The following is a 21,919-nucleotide window of genomic DNA, read 5'->3' on the forward strand; positions in this document are numbered from 1 at the left end:
GACAACTTGGTTTCTGTCCCCAGATGCAGAACAGCAAAGGGCAAACCCAGGACTACAGGAAGGACCCGAATTCTGTTGAACCCCTTAAGGACACATGACATGTGTGACATGTTATGATTCCCTTTTATGCCAGAAGTTTGGTCCTTAAGGGGTTAAACAGAAACTGTTGGGAGGTATATCTATGTTCCAAAACACCTCTGCAAATGCAATTCACTGTACAACTGCATCACCTTTTACTTTTGCTCAGAGAAAACAATCAGGATATTTGCTAAAGTAGGAATTCATTAAACGGTTTAAAATGTTAGACCAAAATAGCCAAACTGGAACCATAACAGGCTTTGGGAAACTTTTCCAACTTGGCTGTTTTGGCCTTACATTTAGAATTCACTTTGGATCCCTGACAATACTCCCTATAGGGAATAACATTGAATGTGCTTTCAGTAGCTCTCTGAAAAGACACACTGAACACTTCTGCATATAATAGAGATCATCCCGTTTGTGCTGTACGTTCTGAGAGTGTAATCACATTCACACACTCTGGGACTAAATGTGGAAAGAGCTTTGTTTCAACTCCCTGAATAGGAGGCCTCACACGGGTACATAGCCGTCTCACTACAGAGAAATTTCTCCATTTTGCAGCATGATAAATGGTGAAAGTTACCCTCACACTGATCTTACCCCACATCCGTCTAACTCAAATATCCCCAGAGTCGTCCTGCAATGGTTTACAGAAGCTGTCATCAGCACCTGTGCAATGTTTATTCTCTGGAGAGCTCTCCTTAGAGTGCGACTCAATCTATCCCTAGCAGCCAGCAAACATATACAGAATGGGGATTGTGGGCAGTATACCGACTTTGTTTGGTAACCCCTATTTTCTCTATTATATTGAGGTGTTGGATGACAAATCGCTTAAATACAGGAATCATTTGCCTAAAATGAAAGATGTCCCCTATACTTTTTATTAAGTTAACAAATAGGGCTCTTCTTCAGACTCATTTGACAAACATGAAACTGCGCCTTTGCGCAATAAATTTACTGTATTTCTAAACACAAGTGATACATCCCCCACCCCATAAAAAGCATGCCAGGAACAAGCAGACACTGGTAAAAACTAGGGGGAGGATTTAATTTGCACAAAATATGCATAAATCAAAGGCAACGGAGGGGACCTCTAACAGAGTAATATAGAACACATATTATATCACACACACATTCTTCATATGTAGTCACACTCCCTGACACATGACGGGGTAGTGGAAGTATGTGTATTTGGCTGGACCTTGGTCAGTGAAATGCTAAATACTTCACACAAAATAAGTTCTGTGATAATGTCACTAGTAACAAACAGTGCCAAGTCCAAAGTTCTAATATAGATTTATTCTTAGACTTAAAGGGACACTATTGAAGTGGTCTGGGTGCACTGTCTCTGTTCCCTTAGCCCTTTCAGTTTGTGAAAGGAGTTTTACTGGAGGCTATCTTAGCCCTGCAGAGTTTGACTCAATGAAACCATTCTGCATGAGGACATCCAGTATCCAGAGTCCATGCTTTCCTATGGGGAAAGCCTAATGTGTGTCGGGCATACACATCTCATCTTTATACTTACCATCGGGGTGGAGGTAGGGGGGAGGCATGCAGGGTGGCAGAGTTACCCATTAGTGTTAGGAATACGTCTTTGTATTCCTAAAAATAAAGTTTTTCTTTAATTTCTTTTCATGTTCATCTTTTAACAAGTCTATATGCTGTAGGAATCTAAAGTGATTAATCTGGTTCCCAATGCTTTCCCATGTCTATGAAGGTTCTCATCTTCACTCCTTTGCACATCTATTAGAATCTAAATATTACCATTAAAATTGTGACTTAAACATATGTATGCTGTACTGCAGCTGCACCCACAAGGGCACAATGCTAATATCCAATATCAAAACCGCAATATTTATAATGGCACGCAGTTACAAGGTGGGGTACATCATTGCCCTTGAACACTATGTCCTCAGATCAGGTACCTGGGGTGGGTGCATCCTAGTGAAGATGGGACAGCATTCTGAGTACTTATTCACTGCCGTGATGTTAAAGTGGCACCGTGTTGAATGAGGCTAAAATTATTCAACACCTTTTAAACACATTGTCTGCATTGCACCAACTGTCCTGCATTTTGAGAAAAGGTCGTGACTTTGGGTTCTGTCCCACATGGTGACTGGTGTCTCCAGAAGCAGGAACCCAGAGACCAAGTACCCATGAAATTATACTCTCACACTGTACAAACTATACGGAAGGCATTCATCATATGAGGGTGATTAAATAACACTAATATGCATAGGCAGGTGGGACTGGCCTGCTATCAGTCAGCCTAGTGCCAAGGGTAGGTAACCTTTGGCTCTCCAGATGTTTGACTACACCTCCCATGATGCTTTGCCGACATTATGGAAGGTGTAGTCCACAACATCTGGAGTGCGGACGATTACTTACTTCTGGCCTAGTGTTTATGAATGTCAAGTTAACGCCTTTTTTTTTATTTTGGCAAAACCAACTTGTTTTTTTAATTGAGCCTGCTCTACCGTGTCTTCAGTGACACACACAGCGTTACTAGCCCACCCTGCCCTGCTCTCACACCTTCTAGTGTATGTGTGGTGCCGCTGATATACGGAAATGTATTTACAGCAGAATATGTATATATTCTGTTCCCATAGAAACTATCCAACAGACAGTCCTGTCTGGAAGGAACACTGGGGAATCGACACAATCGCTTGGCTCTCCCATACTTTGCCTACCTGAGAAGTAAAGGAATTACAAATTCCTCCTCCTATAAACGGATAAGAGCCTAGTTGGATTAATCATAAGGTTTGGCCCATTCAGAGTTCAAGTGTGGCCGCCAATCTGGTATCCAGCCTAGGGCTAACTTTACCATGCTGTAGCTATAGTCCTGGTTAGCAATCTTTGGCCAAACATTTGCCATTCAAAGTTCAATCTGTTCTAATTTGGAATTTAGTGATCTAAGCTTGTTCGCGCAGAGCCCCCCACCCCCCCTGTACCTGTGCATCCAACTCATCTTTTTGCAAATACTTGTCTGTTAGTCCACCTATTGTACAGCGCTGCGGTTTCGTTGGCGCTTTATAAATATTATTAATAGCCTTGTGCAGGAATCCCTTCCAGCTGTGTCAAATGCATCCAATTCCAGCTAATCTGCCCCTAACCGGCCCTTGGCGGTTTACCTGCGCAGTGTTATATACAGTCACCGACCACCTAACACAATTTGTGAGGTTAAACCCACTGTGTATCCACTATATGTTTACATTCTCTCCTATAGCTCTGCCACTCAGTGGGTGCAGATTGCATCTCCCATCATGCTCATCCAGCCACTGTGCTGTAGATAGACCATCATTAAAAAAACACAGTTATTCCAGCACTGAGTTTCCCAGCTCCCCCAGGGGCCATCACTGCCCTTACTGTCTGTTAAATAACACTACCAACATAAGTGCCTGTCAATCAACTGAAGGGGGCGTGGTTACTCTCCGGTCTCGGACGTTCCATTCCCCTCCATCTCCGTTAAAATTGCATCAGACAGGCCCCGCCCACTGTCATTTTCCTGCCTGCTCATTGGCACACGTCGAAGCGCGAGGCTCCCCCAGCCAATCAGCGCCGGCCACACGGTGTTTAGCAACATAACCCGTGCTATAAGAGCGCCGCTCGCCCTCCAGCCGCCTGATTGCCAGTGTCCTCGAGCTCGCAGGAAGTGTCAGCAGCGGCTGGCTGCCCGACTCACCGGAAGTGGTGACAGAGACAGAAACAGAGAGAGCAGGCCGCAGACATGGCGGACGGGGAGGTCGTACTGTTAATCCGGAGTCCCAGCCTGAAACAGGACGAGCGGGAGATCAGGGCGGCCCGGAGCTGCTCTGTGCGGGAACTGAAATCACAGCTACATCGGGAGCTTCCTGGGGAGCCGGTGAGTCTCAGGGGCCACAAATCACCCCCGGGGGGGCACATACTGCATATCAGCTCCTGGGGACCACAGCCTGGATCAGGGGCCACCTAGCGCCTCCTGGGGGCCACACAGACTGCATATCAGCCTCTGGGGGCCACGTATCACGGCCATGGGTTATTGACACCGTCTGATGAACCTGGTCTGCCTGTCAGAACCAATTGTGTCTGTATCCAGGGGTTCCTGGGTAATGTAGTCCCCAGCAGCTAGAGTGCTGTCCAGGGGGAGGGATATAAAGTTTTGTTGAGGAGTGGGCAGAACATAGCTCTACCAGCTGTTACATAACTATGAGCCAGAAGCAAGCACTGCCATTCACACTCTCTCTAATATCATCTGTAATACTTCAGGCTTTTATTATTATTCAGGGGTAGTGACCTATTTGAAGTTGGTTTCAGACTCCCCCCTCTGAGAGCTATCTCTGGACCCTTTTAGTTGGATTGTTGGTTATTTAACCCAATGATTAGCTTCTCACAATCCTGTGCTCTTTCTGCCTGCAGACTATTCTGTCAGGAGTTTATGAAACCAATGGAATGTCATAAAACATGAAACATTTAAAGGCAGTGGTTATAGTGATGGCATTAGTGTTGTCACCTTTAGTTTAAAGTGACTGTCCACTTCTGGGGTCTTTGGACATTTTTTCAAAACTTGACAGAAGGTAGCTCCACCTCTTTGTAAAGCAGGGGAATCGTATAAGACAAAGGAGTCCCTACTTGTAGGAGGAAGAATGGGACAGATTTAAACAGTGTAAGTTTAAGGTGACAGCTGCTTCAACACTTTCAAGAAGATTGTTTTTTATGTTCTGAAAGTTAAGGCCTTTCACCAACAATCATCTGTAATTTAGGCACGAGTAACATGCCATTTTTGGAACCTAAAAGAATATTCTAAGAGCCTTAACCTCTATAGCCTACTATAGTAGTTATGGTGCCTAGAGTGCCATGGCACCCTCACAGTCAAACTGTTTAACCCCTTAAGGACACATGACGTGTGTGACACATCATGATTCCCTTTTATTCCAGAAGTTTGGTCCTTAAGGGGTTAAGAACACAGCTCTTGCTTCCTGATTCTCCTGCAATGAGCAATTGTGCCAATTGGAATGTTCCTTTAAGATGGTAACAAGCTGTTGTATAAATATGCATATCCGTGTATGGGAGTTGGCCAGTACTAGTTTAGTCAGACAGGTTTGCGTACAGTTAGTTACAAAAATGCAGGAATACAAGGATCTAAAGAAACACAGGGCTGTAAACCATAATCTGCTTTCACTATACCGTGGGCTGCTTTAAATCCAGTGTCTATAGTTTTCAGTCCATGGTCCCTTGTCTTGTTAATTATCTTGGACTTTAGATCCCATGGCTTTCGGACTGGCTTATTAAAATACTTGTTAAACAGGTTTTGTGCTTTCAACTTGCATGACAATTGTTTTGAAAGGTGGATTGTGCATAGTTGGAATTTAATCCCTAGGGCAGGCATAGGCAACCTTCGGCACTCCAGATGTTTTGGACTACACCTCCCATGATTCTTTGCCAACGTTATGGGGGATCTAGTCCACAACATCTGCAGTGCCGAAGGTTGCCTGTCCCTGCCCTAGGGTATAATTGCTGATTTGTTAACATGAGCTATACATAACTCCATGCTTCCTGATAACTTTCATATGTACGGCTGCTCATCAGCAACAAATGCAGTATCATAATACTCTTTTGTGTGTCTTATAATTATTGCTGCCCAAAAAGCTAATATACTCTGTGAATAGTACTAGATTACAAACATTAACAAACTTATTTGATGGTAAAAAAAAATTGTTTTCAGCCACCTTAACCAATTCAACAGCAAGCCGGGCTTGCTCTGTCTGCGCGCTGTAAATTGCGTTATAGATGACGAGTGGAAACTGGGACAGGGGATTAGTCTACCCTTGGTCCTGTAAGGAATAAAAAGTACCGGTATATATCAGCAGTGAGGTCTATTTGCGGTTATAAGATTAGAAAAAATGTAAAATACTCTAAGCACCCTATTGTAAATCATTAAAGGATCACTATAGTGTCACGAAAACAAAGCAGTTTTTCTGACACTATAGTGCGCTGAGGGCCCTCCCGTGGCGCTGCCTTAATACAGAACCAGCTTCCTCGGCGGTGGTGACCTCTACTCCCCATCTGACGTCACTGGAGCCAAATGCGCTCGCGCGGCAAGTATTCAAAGTGTCCATAGGAAAGCATTTCTCAATGCTTTCCTATGGAGGCGAAATTCGTCGCCAGCGTTCCAGATGCACCTCTAGTGGCTGTCCGGAAGACAGCCACTAGAGGCTGGATTAACCCCAAATGTAAACATAGCAGTTTTTCTGAAACTTATGTTTACATGTGAAGGGTTACAACCTGAGGGACCTGGCACCCACACCACTTCATTGAGCTGAAGTGGTCTGGGTGACTATAGTGTCCCTTTAAACTCTTGTTTTATCATGTACCGCTACCCGCCTTCAATACGTCTAATGGCGATCCGGAAGCCCTATGTGAGCTACTAAGCCAGGTAGGGCTTAGCTCATTGGCTGAGTGCAATCAGTTGACACTGTTGGGGCTTAGCTCTCCATTGGAATGAGGAGGCAAGGAGCAGTGCCCAGCAGATGCGAAGTAAAACCGTTCTAAAATGGTGTGACTACTTGCAATTGGAAGTAGGGCTCTTATGGCACCATAACCACTACAGCAAGTGATCTATAGTTATGAGGTTTGCTGTGTTGCTTTAAAGAACAAATTCTTTCATATCCTTCCTCTTAACATTCAGCAGTTTATATAGTTAATGAGAAAATATGTAATAAGCGCCAAGTACTTTAGTACTTTAGCAGTATGCTAAACTCTGGCAAGATATAGCAAATTTCCAAGATGCACTAAGAAGTATCCTGCATGTTGTTTGTTTTTTTTATGGCTTTTCTGAAACCGCAGTCTATTATGATTTTAACATGGTGTTTATGATCCCGAGGTCAGTCACTGTAGGTGCAACATTAGTATTCACTGCCTGTTGTATTTTGTTATTCAGAAAGAAGAAGATCAGAGATTGATCTATTCAGGAAAACTGCTCCCTGACCACTTGAAGCTGAATGAAGTGCTGTCCAAGGTAAATTCATACAATCAGAACTTTTTATTTTTTCCCCATTGCTATAGCTAAAAGAGAATTGCTTGTTCCCTCTATTCAGAATGTAATCATATTTGCTTTGCAGGAAAACAGGCATGTGCTGCACCTTGTTTGCTCTGCTCGGAGTCCACCCCAAACTCAGGTATGTTGTAGATTTTATTTATTGTTGGTTTTTCCATTTCAGATGTCAACAGGCGTTTTGTGTTTAATGTAAACACTCCAAGCACCATAACCTACACAGCAATCAAACCATTTTTAGAATGTTAGACCCAAGTTCTGCCTCTTATACAGTCTCCAGGCCTGCTGTAAACTCTCAGAAAGATCTAAAGATCAGCAGATACTCTTATCCAACCAGCTGGTCCTGTCCTGTAGGGCTTGGCTCAGGAGAGCTAATGGAAACTCCTAAGCAGGAGATTCTAGCTCGCCTGATGGCTGAGAAGAGGTTGGGAGCAGCACCCAGCAGACCACATGTAATAAATCTGATCATTCTAGTACCGCTTGACTATTTGCAATATGGTAAGCTGGCACCATGATCACAAGCTGTAGTGGTTATTGTGCTTGGAATGTTCTTGCAACAGCTAAATTTGTCAGTCCCTGACCAACCCTTTTTATGTCAACTTTGATCTTGGAACAGGAAGGGGGCAAGGCCTGTCTACCAATATAACTATATCTGCTTTGGACAACCTATTCCAAAATGGCATGTCCTACTCAACTGCACTTTCTATAAGAAACAGAACATTACATGTGTGCGTAAAAGAACCAGATTGCAATGCCAACTTCTTCCTTAAACCCCACCTTTTCTGTATCAACACATCTTCAAATATTTATTTAATACACATTCTCTGCCACATTACATAGTATTTATCCCTGTAATCGCATGATTTACTGCCCTTTCTGTTAATTTGTCCAACAATATTTCGATTCACACGATTCTGTGAAAATAACCTTTTGTGATAAAGTGATACTTTTGTACAGCTTAAACAAAGACACAAACCCTAACCCATCATTAGCTTAACAAGACGCTATCATGTACTAAAGTTTTTGATTAAATAGTTATAGAAATTATGTGAATCTGGCATTGTTATGAATTCTAAACATTAAAGTGTATATTTGCCAAAGTGGGCAGATTCTTTTTAAGGGTACAGGCCTAAATATTAAGGAATCTAAACTAGATTTCCAGCTGTTCATGAACTACCATTAAAATTATCATAAAATATTTGGTGGATCAACTGTTATTCAGACTATATTAGACCGATTATCTGCTTGTGTAGGCTAATGAAAGCAACATTTTCCTAGTATTTGTTTACTCCGCGTTGTATGATATGCACTCTGGTCAAGAGTTGCCAGTACTGAGCTATATTACTGTAATATAGAAATGGTGGATTACGCAATATAAATTTTTTTTTTTTGTATTTTGCCATGGTTACTGGATACTTCCTGTTAAAGAATGTGCTAACACGTATTTTTATATTCAGGGACAAGATAAGACTCCTCCAGCAAACACAGCTTCTACAAACCAGCCTTCAATTCCTCCCATTGATGGGTTAAGACAACGTAATAATGCTCCACAGAATGTTCCAACAGCCAATCGCTTTACCAGGTATTTACCCATAACTGCAAGCTTGTATGTATTCTACAATTACAAAGCAAAATGTGTTTAAAAGCGGGAGCAAAGTCTAGGAAAAAGCCTTAAGTGCCGAAATCTAATTCATATAGCTTCTTTTCTGCCCCTCCCAGCCAGTAGTAGTTCTCCAATAACTTAGATTATTAATAAGCACAAGGTCTTCTGCCTACTACTGCCACCCATTGCATGTACAGATTGGTATGAGCCAAGGCACTTCATCTCCAAGTTGATATGTTGGCTGAAGATGTTATGATTCCATTCTATTAACTGGGATTAGAAACCTCCCACTCAATAAGTAGTAGTTGTTTTCAACTGGATTAACAAAAAAAAATTTCTACTGCAATCTGACCTGGTTCAGTCAGGGCAGGAATCTGTGCCACCCTTCCTACACAGCCACAAGTATATGGCCATATTTCTGTCTTTTATTTAAAACCTTTATTTCCAACATGTTAGGGAGATTATAGGTTTGGGTACAGTGCCTTTCTGAAATATTCCAAATACCTTATTGTGAGGTGTAAAATGCATTAAATTCTTTATGTACTTCTAAAGACCCCCCAGACTTTGTGATCAGTCTAAAGTTCCTTCCTTCATTTTTGGGACCTTTTGATTTTTATATATATATATTTATGGCAAGTGATTTCAACAGATGCATAGAATAGCTTGTTAAAGGAGCACTATAGGGTAAGGAAAACTCACACATATATTTCTGACCCTATAGTGTTAAAACCACCATCTAGTCCCCCTGGCCCTCTCTTGCCTCCCTAAATATAGTAAAAACGTACTTGTATTCAAGCTGGAAGCTGCTGGCAACATCAGAACTGGTGTTCTGAGCCAATCACAATGTTTCCCCATAGGATTGGCTGAGACTGTGAAGGAGGCAGACGAGGGGCAGAGCCAGCACAATTCAAACACAGCCCTGGCCAATCAGCATCTCCTCAGATGAATTGAATCAATGAATCTCTGAGGAAAGTTCAGTGTCTGCATGCAGAGGGAGGAGATACTGATATGTTGTGATGAACACTATGCAAGACTGAGATTGGGAGCAGCTCTAGCAGCCATCTGAGGAGTGACCAGTGAAGTTATCACTAGGCTGTAATGTAAACACTGCATTATCTCTGTAAAGACAGTGTTTACAGCAAAAAGACTGGGTATGAGAATGAAGGGCATGGATTCTACTCACCAGAACAAATACAATAAGCTGTAGTTGTTCTGGTGAATTTATACATACATGAAATTGATATGGTTATTTACAAACCAGGGAATTTCAGAGACTTGACCACAGGATTTTACCAGTGCTATTTTGGCCTTAAAAGTTATGTTTCCAGTATTCTAAAACACACTGACTGTCATGATTTAATATGCATCTCTTCTAATATTTATTTTTCCTTTTAGTCCTCCTGGAGCCAACCCTGCTATTTCTCCATACGCAGTATACAGTCCCCAGCAGCTTATCTGGCTGCAACAGATGTATGCCAGACAATACTACATGCAATAGTAAGTCATATTGTTGCTGCAATCACACTCTAGTCACTGGGATATATAGTCTTCACTGAGGAAGTGCCCTTTGTCAGTCTTGACCATCACTAGAGATGTGATAAAATCTTCCACTGTATAGAAATCATGTGACCTAAAGGGACACCTAATACCTGCTGTGTTGCCGTGGAGCTAAGTTGCAAAGACAAGTCCTCTTTGAGGTCACCAGGGGTTTACCTTAAATAGCTCACTAGTCACCTGATCTGCAACGCTGACTAATCAGAGTGCATTTAACGATTTTACTAGAGATATTGCTAAAATGTATCAAATAAATTGAGATATTAAAAAATTTAAATCTCATCAATCACAAGTGTGCACAGTAAGACACACAATGTTTGTAGATATTAAATGGCCCAAACTGCTGCAGTATAGTAAATCTAAAAGTATGGAAGAACAAACTGAACACTGATATTACTGTTACTCATCAAACCTGCCTGAGCTTGTTAGGAACTAAAACACATCAAAACAAACCTGTCATTGTGATGTTTCATTGCCTTGTGGCTGGTGAGTTGTTTTTTTTAGGTAACCAACTTTTCCTTATTTCTTTCTCTAGCTATGCTGCTGCAGCAGCTGCTAATCCCCGCTCCCCCTCTCAGAGTGCTCAGGAAATACCTGTTGTACCAGCTGCTGCTCCAGACCCGTTGCCACACCGGTTTCCTGCAGAAAATCAGCCACAAAACCCAGACGTTCAAGCCCCAGTAAATCCAGTTGCCAATCCAAACATGCGCATGAATGCCCAGGGAGGACTTGTTGAGGAAGAGGAAGATTTGAACAGAGATTGGCTGGACTGGGTTTATTCGGCTGCTCGCTTCGCCATCTTTCTGAGTATCCTGTACTTCTATTCCAGCCTGAGTCGCTTCATGATGGTCTTGGGAGCCATGATTCTCATGTACCTGTAAGTCTGGTATCTACTGCATTCATTGTCTAGTTTGTTTTGATTTTTGCTCTACTTAGTAGATGTCCTAAAAGGAACACTCCCCTACCCTAAACTACTTCTGCTTGCTGAAGTTCCCCTCCAACTTTTAAAAGTGCAGGTTTTACATTGAAACTTGTCGAAGTCCATAGTTTTAATCTCCTAGTTGTCAGTCGGACAGGATGGAGAGTTTAATGCCTTACTTGCACTTAAACTATAGTTCAAAAGGTAGGACCGTGCTTCTCATAGTGCTTAATTGAGTGAGCACAGTGATTGCTGCATATGTCACTGGTCCTCAGTACTTCACCAAGAAATTAAAAAAAAAAAAGTGTGTTTATTAAAGTGGTGAGTCTCCTGCAGTACAGCTTGACTTGCTCTTGCTGTGATCCTCATGAGTGATTAGATCTAAAAGTCACAATGCTCTCAGTAAGGGTGGTTTTGGGCTGTATTGAGCCTGTTATAGCTCTAAGAAAAAAGGTGCTGAGGTTTTCCTTTCATATTAACCAAGAACTCCCCTGCTTCTGTGTCAGAGCTAGGCCTAGTTACTGTTAGAATTACACTTATCACGTTAGTCTATGCTTACAATTTAATCAGTTTTTTTGCTTGTTCTAAAAACAAACTGTTCCATCTTTTTCAGACACCATGCTGGATGGTTTCCCTTCAGACAGAGACAATTACAGCAAGTGGTAAACCCTGCTCCTCAGGCAGCTCCCAATCAACAGGACCAAAACAACAACTTACAGGTAAGAGCCAGCACGGCAGTCTGTGCACCCAGGAAATCCGATGCTTTCACCAAACGGACTTTATGCCCCTAGTATTTTACTAACCTTTTATCGATGCAGTTGGTATTTGCAGGTTGGTGCACCTTGTGTTAGTAGCCAACACAGACTTGCAAATTATAAATGAGCAGCTTTCATATATTGAGGTTAATAGATATGATTCTCAGGTTAAACTTTCAGCCGTTCCATGAAGGCTAAAATATTCTTCTGGGTTGTTCAGCTATCAGCACTCTGCCCAAGAACTACTGTATGTGCATGGTGGTTTAAATCCCATATACTGGGTTGTACAGTTGGGTGTAGTGGTAACACTGTTCTCTAAACTCCTGTGAATCAGTAGTACACAGCAGTGGGTGTACCAGAGTCCTTGTTTGTGCTGTCTTTTGTTTGACAAGATTTTGATCATGGTTTCTCTGTTTACAGGAAAATGAGATTGCCGATGAAGCGTTGGTTGAGGATGCAGCAGCAGCGACTCTTCAGACGCAATCCTTTGTGACAACCGCCTGGATATTTTTTAAGACTTTCTTTGCCTCTTTGATCCCTGAAGGCCCTCCTGCAATTGTCCAGTGATGGCCGGATTAACTAGGACACATGTAACCCATGTAAACCTTTCTGCTGCATGCATAGTCTTCCATGCTTACAAAGCACAGACCAAGTCTGTTTTAGGAACTGATGCTTTGTAGATCTCCAGAAGAACTGTCACACCCTGACCAGTATCCGAAGTGAAGCGTATACATTTATTTTTCTTTTTTTTACCGGTCCAAAGACGTGTGAAACCTACACATCTGAGTAGGCCAGTCCTGCTCGTACCATTTGATTCCTTGTGGAATGTTGGGACAATTTTACACTAATTGTAGTGTTAACGTTTACAAACTGCAACAAATCTTGTATTTTGAACAGAGTTCTGCTTTGACTGCTAGAGGCTGAGAGCAAATGTATTACTGTACATCAGTATGCTTCTCTGCATTCTAAAATCTATTTTGTGATCATTTTATGCACAAAAGCTTGCACTTTAGTAAAGTTTTCAATAAACTGAAATGCATTTTATTGCAATACACCTGTTTCTCTCTTTACTGTGCCCTGTCTTGATCTAAAGAAGATTTATATTTCACAGCACATCCACCAAATCTGTACCGTGACATGGGGGGGAAGGGGATGTTGCAGTGTTTGGGTTCTAAACAACAAATTGTGACGAGGATTTTTTTGCACACCGTGTCCTCCTGATGGTGAAAGTACTCTAAGTGGGATTTACATAAACTTGAAATCAGATTAGGTTTCTGGTCCTCAGTGGGATTTATAAGTAACTCTTCGTAAGACCAATCATTTGGCTGCTGGGAATAGCATATTTAATGTTTTCATGAACACTCAGACGGGATGTTTAGTGCATTTAGATAGACTGCAGTAGTTCTACATGAAAAGCAGTCCCTGGGAACTCTTGCGTTCTCATATCTGCACTTTAAGGCTCATATAAAGTGTTTTGCACCAATGTACGGATTGCTGGGACTTCAAAGTGCATGTTTCGATTTTTGCCTAAAACTTGAAAATCACTTTAAATTCCCAGCAAGCCACACTATCATGTGAATCACCCTGTTAGTGTTGGTTAGCTAGAGATCCTTTGACAATGAACTTTTTTTTTTTTTTTCTTCATTTTAAAGAAATGGGGGACTGACTGACTTTGCCAGAGGTGCATTTTAAGGAAACCAAATTATAGACTTCAGCGAGGTATTTGCACTGAAAGAAAGAAGTGTAAGGGGGGTGTAAACAGAATATACACAAAATATGGTATAATTAGTATGATGAGTGGAACACCTCCTGATTTCCTATAATAAAAACATATATATATATAGTGTAATACTGTTTTAAAAGGAAATACAATAAAAAGAGGGTAATGGGTCACTCACAGTATGCAGAGCCACATAGAGCTGGCTCTGACTTCAAAGGCAGGTGAATAATAAGCTTATTCAGGCTTATTACTTTACTGGATACAATACAGGAAATAGAATAAGCTAAAAATAACATAGGTAAGTTTCCACAACACCAACGCGTTTCGACCTCCAGGTCTTTGTCAAAGGACACACTTTGACAAAGACCTGGAGGTCGAAACGCGTTTGTGTTGTGGAAACTTACCTATGTTATTTTTAGCCTATTCTATTTCCTGTATTGTATCCAGTAAAGTTGTATTTACCTTTACCCAATTGGATATCCTGAATTATTGAGAGGCTGGAAAACGAGTTATCCTGGTGGGGAGTCTGAAAGCCTGAATAAGCTTATTATTCACCTGCCTTTGAAGTCAGAGCCAGCTCTATGTGGCTCTGCATACTGTGAGTGACCCATTACCCTCTTTTTATTGTATTTCCTTTTAAAACAGTATTACACTATATATATATATATATATATATATATATATATATATATATGTTTTTATTATAGGAAATCAGGAGGTGTTCCACTCATCATACTAAGTATACCATATTTTGTGTATATTCTGTTTGCACCCCCCTTACACTTCTTTCTTTCACTGTACTTGGAGTGCCATTTAGTGATTTTAGGCACTGGGGGTAGTTGCGTACTCTTAAAGCGCCAATCCACCATTTTTGTGTTGTGGAGGTATTTGCAATGTCTGTGCCAAATGTTTATAGTCTAACCAGGGAGAATGTTGGGTAAGGTAAATTTACCGTGAGCATAATTGGACTTGGCAGTGGGATTTACTGAGAAAATAAAGCACAGAATAAAACGTTCTCTCAAACATTGAGTGAGCAATATTCAGTGCCAACTTAATGGCAAAATATAAGGAACAAAAGGAGGTCAAACTGGTCTTTTAGATTGTAGGTGAAAGATGAGGGTAAGTACGTCGGGAGAAATATTACACAGATTGGCTCTAACACTCAGTTTTCCTGACTAAATTATGCAATAACAATGTCCTACATTTCTATTCTCTACAAACCCACTTTAGTGAATAAGAGTAGGAGACAGTGGAAAAACATGGGTTGGGGGGGAGGGGAGAGGAATAAAAACAGCTGGATTTGTGATCATGTCAGGAATTCGTTCGTTTAAAGATGATGTAATACTCAGCAGTGCTGCAAGAGAACTTTGCCGGATGCACATAAAGTGTATTAAACAAAAACATGCATGTCCTTCCTAGGATCACCCTTTGAGCTTAATTCTTTTTATGTATATAGCGCCAGCAAATTCTAATGGTTAATTGCAATTGCTCAATTTTCCTAAAACACAAATCCAGACTTCAAGAAAATTAGATGTCCGTTTCCACTACATGTAAGTATGATTTACAAACCAACATATTTCTCTGCTCCGTACAATGGGCAAACATTCAGGGCCGCAGGAACCAGAGGTTACAAGGGCCCAGTCCAGACTCTCCTGTTACAATTGCTGGAAACTGGCCATTCACAAAAAGATAAACTGGGTTTTCTAAGAAGAGAAGGAAGTGCGGGATACTACGGGAAATGCACAATTTGGGGAAAAGGGAAGGTTTCCTGTGCTACTTTCTAATACGAATGATAAACACACCACAACGGGCAAGAGCTGTCAGATCGCAGCAGCTCGCCGTCAGTATGTGGCCTGTAGTCTTCATCTCTGCTTGTTTTCTAAGGATTTCATCAGCTTGTGAGTTTAATCCGTCATCTCCTCTGGAGACTGGGATAGTCTGCCGACTGACGAAGCCAGCAGCCTTGGTGTGTAAGTATCGGCCTTATTACTGAGAATATTTGCATGTTGCAACAGCTTGTTTACTGAACAAACACCCAGGGCTGGAAACGTTCACTGCTCTGTAAATAACCACCTTCCTGGTTATAGAACAGCTTGATTCCATAAACAATGAATTGCAAACTTAAGGCTACAAAAGGTCAAACGGTTTAAAGTGCACAATTCACACTTTAATGAATAAAGCAGATTTACGACCAAAGTAGTCAAATTGGAAAGTTTTTCGAGGTCAGTTAGGTGTATTTTTCAGCTATTTTGCCCTGAAATACAAAATTCACTTTATATTCCAACAATTCACGTTTATGAATAGACTCTTAAGTAGCTAGGTATGATTCTTTTTCTAATCACTACCTTCCCCTCTAATTAGCTGATCCAAGTAATTGTATATACTAGTAATAGTTAATAGGCTGTGATTTGACTACCTAGAACTGCAAGATTAGGACAATATAGCCACCTCTGATGTTATGGCGTACATTCAGCTAACACTTTACTATATTAACGCCCTGTGAAATGTATAGTATTTACATTAAACAGCAGATACGTTAGGCTTCTACATAAAGATTCACCTCTCTCCGTTTAACCAAATGCTTATTGTATAAAAAAAAAAAAAAAAAACAGCCTCTTTGTGTGGGACTGCAATTCCCATCATTTCCTGTTACAGCCATAACCAAGCAAAGAATTACTGGGGGCGAAGCAGTAAAAAAAATAAAAAATCTGGAAGACCAGGAAGTATGATTTAAAAGGAAGGCTTGGACAGAAAAACAAAATCTCTCAAGGTTATCTGATTTACTCCTTTACAGTTCTTCCCAGTGGGGGGGCACTGCATAATGTAGGGGGGGGGGCATGGCCCCCTCGGGCCCCCCATAGTGACGCCACTGAAATGCTGTTTTGCGTTGCTTCTCGTGACTTCACTTTGAGTGAAGTCACGAGAAGCAACGCAAAACAGCATTTCAATCCTACAGCACACAGCTTACAGGGTTATTTACTAAAGAGAGTTTAAAGTGAATTTCCAATTTAAGGTAACAGTAGCTGAATGGAGAGCACAGCTTTAGCTATTTTGTACTTAAAATTGAAATTCGCCTTAAATTCTTACTCTACTAAATAATCCTGTTGCTTTCTCAATGAATTCATGTAACTGCTCGCTGCATCCACTGGGTGGAAGTAAAACAGGTTCACTATTCCCAATCCTGCTCCATCACAAATGTTCAAATTCTCTTTTTATTATATGACCTTGAAACAGTCATTCATTCTAACGTATCCTAACTAAGGACGGCGATATCCAGTAGCTTTCACACATTCAGACTTCGCAATCTCTTCTTGGATATTCCCAAATTACCTGAAATGGAACCTTTGAATTTTAAATAATGATTTTCTTTCCTCCGCTGATATTATTCCCCCAAAAATGAAATAAGCATTAAGTATTTACTGTATTGGACTAACTTCTTAACCTCTTATATTCAATCCCTCACATGTTTTCCTACTTCATAGAATGTTTTTTTTCTTCTCATATTTTGTGTGAGAATTGAATCCGAGAATTCCAATTCATTCTCTCATCCGGTGTTGTCTTGATTATTGCAACTTTCTCTTTATCGGCCTTGCTGACAAATACCTAACTCATCATCAATCCATATCAAAACTTCTGTTAAATTTTTTTAAAAGTTTATCAATTAGCCTCATATAACTGGAAGACCCTGAAAACTCACTCGCTCCTACCACCACGATGTCTACATTTAGACCAACACACGTATTATATATACCATACATGATACTGTATCCTATCTGTTCCCTCTCATATTTGATTGTAACCTTGTGAGTTGGTCTTCAATCTTTCATTGTATGTTCCTCTTTGTACAGATAAATGAATATACTTTTTACTTAATGAATCTAGCATGGAGGCCCTATATTTGTAAGAAGAATCATTTAATCTTATAGCAATCTGATTACAGGGGATAAGGATATGTTATCTCTGTATTTTCAATATCACAAATAGAGCCATTAAAAGGCACACTATATGCATCAAAACAGCTTTAGCTCAGTTAAGTGGTTTTGGTGTATAGATCACTGCTCAATTCTCTGCCAATTACTCCTCATGACAAACTGAAAGGCGTTACGAAATAGCAAACAAATAAAAACACTAGATTTACAATCTGGAAAGAAACTAAATATAATAAAATACTTCGAAACACTGCAGTGTTTTCTATAAAGTATAGCAACAACAAATCACAATCTCCCAACTAAGAATTAAAAAAAAAAAAAAAAATGAACACAATTATTCCTAAAACTACAACCCTTACTATCGGGACATTTCCTTATTGTTATTCTGTTACACAGCGCCTCTGATTTGGACAATGTATCTACTTCCTCATGACCTTACAACATGAGTTTATATATCATGTAAGCTGACACGCTCTGAGTGCTCTGCAATGTTGTACAAAAGTGATACGGTGATACTGAGCAGACCAGGAGGACTGAGAGCACCTGAAAGAATCGTGGACTTGACTCCTTACCAGATAATTGCATAAGGGGACACCTGGCACCATAACCACTTCAATAGGGACCAATCAGGGCCAGATTAAGAGCCCAGTGGGCCTGGAGCTGACAATTATGATGGGCCTAATTACAGAATCTTATCAACCAAAAATACTAAAACAACCATACCTCCCAAGCTGCATGTATCTTATGGAGATGGTGTTGGAGGGAAACTCAATGGATGCAGCTATACGAAAACACATACTCTATGCTAATCTCTCTCTAATTTATGCTTTAATCTTTGAAGTAAATCCATAACTCCTAACAGCAGTGTCCAGTGAAGCAGGAAATCAAAGGGCAGGGTAAAAGGGTGTGCCACTGACGCGAATAACATAACCAGAACTGCCAAATGGGGTGAACATGCCCAAAAAGGGGGCATGTCTGTCCAAAGAATTTAAAGGCCAGCCTGGCATGAATGCATGTCAGGCTGCCTGCCAATAATGCAGGCTGTCCAATTAAGGGTATACTATGCAGGCAGCCCCCTGAGCTTGACATAAATGCATCAAATGATGTGCCTACTCCAAGCTTCCTAAGGACTGTCCCCTAGCCCTTGTTATGGTACTTTTTGAAAGTAAACCAAAATGTTCAAAGTCTATCTGTTCCTGTCCAAATCAATAAATTAAATTGCGTATATACGCTGAAGTAATTAAGTCTGACACACGAGGTTCAGGTTAAAATAACTTCGAGAAAGTTTATTGGCAAGTGAAGAAAAAGCGGGCGCGCAGGCCCTTTTAAGAGGCATTTTGCGTCATCATTGATTATTAGAATATCAGCAAATAAACATCATCAATTGGATTAATTGTTAAGTGACGGGGTTAGTGTCTTACCTATTGGTTCGTAAAATTAAGAGGTTAGTCCCGTGCCCACCCATCAGAGGTGGGATTATTCTGGACACGGGTGGGGGACAAGGGGGTCCTAAGCGTCATTTTACACGGTCAATGATATCAGGCTTTATGTCCAGGTGCAAGGTCTCTTATGAATAGAACATTTCATTACTACTGTGTTCTGTGGCCTTCAAACTATACTATCTTACAAGTTCTAAGGAGTAGCCGGCAAGTCTTAAGGAGTAGCCAGCACCTCCTGGTACTTGTCCTTGAAGGAAACACAGTCTTTGTCTACTGTATTAATTGGGTTGAGAAGTTCAGTCACGTAATGTAGTTTTAAAATGAACAAGTTAAGTCATGAGGACAAAATGGAGGATTGAAGAAGTCAGGTTAGGAGGACAAAATGGAGGAAGGAGTCACAGTATAAAGTTAAAATGGAGTTAGTACAATAATTCAATACAAGTACAATAAAGATTTTTAATAATTCCACATCACCCTCACATGTCCACTTGTCTCTTTACCATCTTACTAGCAGGCAGAAGTTCCTTGTATATAGTCTGGGACAGAGAAAAGGTGTATGTAGTGAGTGTAGAAGAAAGGGAACATGCCACAGTGTTAGAGAAACCAAAGTCTGCATTACTTAAACTAATTTTACTGTCAGCCAGTCCACACAAGTTTTGTTGCCACAAGTGGTGACACTATAGTCACCAGAACAACTACAGCTTATTGCATTTGTTCTGGTAAGTAGAATCATTCCCGTCAGGCTTTTGCAGTAAACACGGTCTTTTCAGAGAAAATGGCTGCTAGAGGTGCTTCCTGGGGCAGTACTGCTTAGTGTGCAGCACTGCCATTCAGTGTGGCCATTCTAAGGTCCGGTATACGTACCTACCACCTGTTTGTACTCTGCGTGTTGAATCCCTGTCCCGATCCTGACACTGACACTGACCCTATAGTGTTCCTTTAAGCAACAGTATGTGAAGAGTAGTTAGGGTTGCCACAAAAAATACCAGCCTTAATCATTTGTATAATTAGTTATGCGTGACATTAAATTACGTAAATCACAAGGAGTGACATAAGAGAAAATTCTGTAAAATCACCAACAAACTACTCACAGTTTGATTCTGCTGTATAGATTAATTGTGCTCAGTGTCTCCATGTCTCCCACTCTCGCAAGTCACCCAGTGTCTGTGTCCCTATGTATCACAGTGTCAGTGTCCCCATGTCGCCCAGTCCCGTAGTCTCCCAGTGTCTCAGTGTCCCCATTTCTCCCAGTGTCCCGACGTCACTAGGATACTAGGGGACACAGCGAGACATGGGGACACTCAGAGACCCGGGACACTGGGAGACATGGGGGCACTTGTGAATACAGACATGGGGATACTAGGGAAACATGAAGACAATGGGGGCACTGAGACATTTGGTGACACTGGGAGAAATGGGGACACTAGGGTCACTGAAACATTTGGGGTAACTAGGACACAGAGACATGGGAACACAGACAGTGGGAGACTAGGGGACACAGACACTAGGGACACTGGCTGGGAGACAGACACTTAGGGACAATGGGAGACATGGGGACACTTGTGGACATAGACATGGGGACACAGACATTTGGGGACACTGGAAGACTAGGGGAAACTGGGAGCTACGGGGACACTGAGCCACTAGGGACACTGGCTGGGGGACATGGGGACACTGTGTCCCTAGTGTCTCCGTGTCTCCCAATGTCCCTATGTCTCACAGCGTCACCATGTGTCTCAATGTCCCCATGTTTTCCAGTGTCCCCAGGTCTCCCAGTGTCCCCTAGTGTCTGTGTAGCCATGTGTCCCCTAGTGTCTCAGTGTCCCCATGTCTCCCTGATACCTTTCCCCCCATGCCTCACTTACCTGAGCTGTAGAGCTGCTGTCTGGACTCTTTGTGCTGTGTATCTGCTCCCCCACGGATCAGTAAGTAGTATAGAGGGAAATGCTGTAACTTCCTATCGCTGCCTCTCTCCACACAAAGTGACCCCTACTGGCCGGTGCTGGTATTGCAGAGTTACACAGAAACATAGAATGTGATGGCAGATAAGAACCATTCGTCCCATGTAGTAATCTCCATTTATGCTGAGAAAAATACATGCATTTGTATTGCCGGTATTACTGCAATACCGGCACAGCCAGGCAACCTCAAATACCGGCTGTGCCAGTAAAATACCAGTCAGGTGGCAAACCTAAGAGTAGTGGGTAAAAAAATGGGCCTTTTCCACGGGCCTGGAGCTGCAGCTCCATCAGCCCCTATGTTAATCTGGCCCTGGTAATGAGTGGTATGTATCAAAGAATAACAGTATTAAAACTGCATGGCATATACTAACTAGATGATCACTGAGCTACACAGTAATAAAACAATGGGATATGAATTTTTGTAAATCTACTAAAAAAATAAATGTTCACTTTTAAGTGCGCAGTAAAACAAAAACAAAAACAAAAAAAAACACATTGGTGTGTTATAACCCCCAAGATCAGCTTCATGTACAGCAGGATGCCTTCAATGGCATCTCCAGGATTTATACTTAGGGGGGGCACATTAAGGGGCCAGGGACAAAAGAAGGGGGCTCTTTTAAACCGTGTGTGTGCATATATATATATATATATATATATATATATATATATATATATATACACACACACACACACACACACTCTCTGAACAAAATTATAAACGCAACACTTATTTTTGCCCCCATTTTTCATGAGCTGAACTCAAAGGTCTAAGACTTTTTCTATGTACACGAAAGGCCTATTTCTCTCAAATATTGTTCACAAATCTGTCTAAATCTGTGTTAGTGAGCACTTATTCTTTGCTGAGATAATCCATCCACCTCACAGGTGTGGCATATCAAGATGCTGATTAGACAGCACGACTATTGCACAG

At 41.3% G+C, this 21,919-nt stretch overlaps 2 protein-coding genes and 1 long non-coding RNA gene across 3 annotated transcripts in view; 2 read left to right on the forward strand and 1 right to left on the reverse strand.

Annotated features, from left to right (window-relative positions):
• The window catches only part of LOC134578777 (uncharacterized), a 495,152-nt gene that overhangs the window by 107,148 nt on the left and 366,085 nt on the right, over positions 1–21,919 (reverse strand). The gene's annotated exons all lie outside the window — the stretch shown is intronic.
• Positions 3,688–12,989, forward strand: HERPUD1 (homocysteine inducible ER protein with ubiquitin like domain 1). Its single transcript, XM_063437353.1, has 8 exons — positions 3,688–3,940; positions 6,995–7,072; positions 7,176–7,232; positions 8,566–8,690; positions 10,107–10,208; positions 10,801–11,142; positions 11,798–11,903; positions 12,360–12,989. Exons 1-8 carry the CDS (start codon positions 3,806–3,808, stop codon positions 12,504–12,506), a joined length of 1,092 nt encoding a protein of 363 aa, XP_063293423.1. The 5' UTR covers positions 3,688–3,805; the 3' UTR covers positions 12,507–12,989.
• Positions 15,434–21,919, forward strand: part of CETP (cholesteryl ester transfer protein) — a 62,176-nt gene continuing 55,690 nt past the window's right edge. Inside the window, exon 1 of the mRNA XM_063437910.1 lies at positions 15,434–15,629. Within this exon, the coding sequence (XP_063293980.1) occupies positions 15,449–15,629 (181 nt within the window). The 5' untranslated portion in view covers positions 15,434–15,448. The remainder of the gene's footprint in view (positions 15,630–21,919) is intronic.

Source organism: Pelobates fuscus, chromosome 12 (genome assembly GCF_036172605.1).
Source record: "Pelobates fuscus isolate aPelFus1 chromosome 12, aPelFus1.pri, whole genome shotgun sequence".
Lineage (NCBI taxonomy): Eukaryota > Metazoa > Chordata > Amphibia > Anura > Pelobatidae > Pelobates > Pelobates fuscus.

What these genes read in the sequence shown, in the direction of transcription:
- HERPUD1 (XM_063437353.1), top strand. Translation starts at nt 3,806, where the DNA reads ATGGCGGACGGGGAGGTCGTACTGTTAATCCGGAGTCCCAGCCTGAAA. An exon ending in GGGAGCTTCCTGGGGAGCCG is followed by an intron (nt 3,941 to 6,994) that starts GTGAGTCTCAGG and finishes TTTGTTATTCAG; the next exon opens with AAAGAAGAAGATCAGAGATT. An exon ending in ACCAAAACAACAACTTACAG is followed by an intron (nt 11,904 to 12,359) that starts GTAAGAGCCAGC and finishes CTCTGTTTACAG; the next exon opens with GAAAATGAGATTGCCGATGA.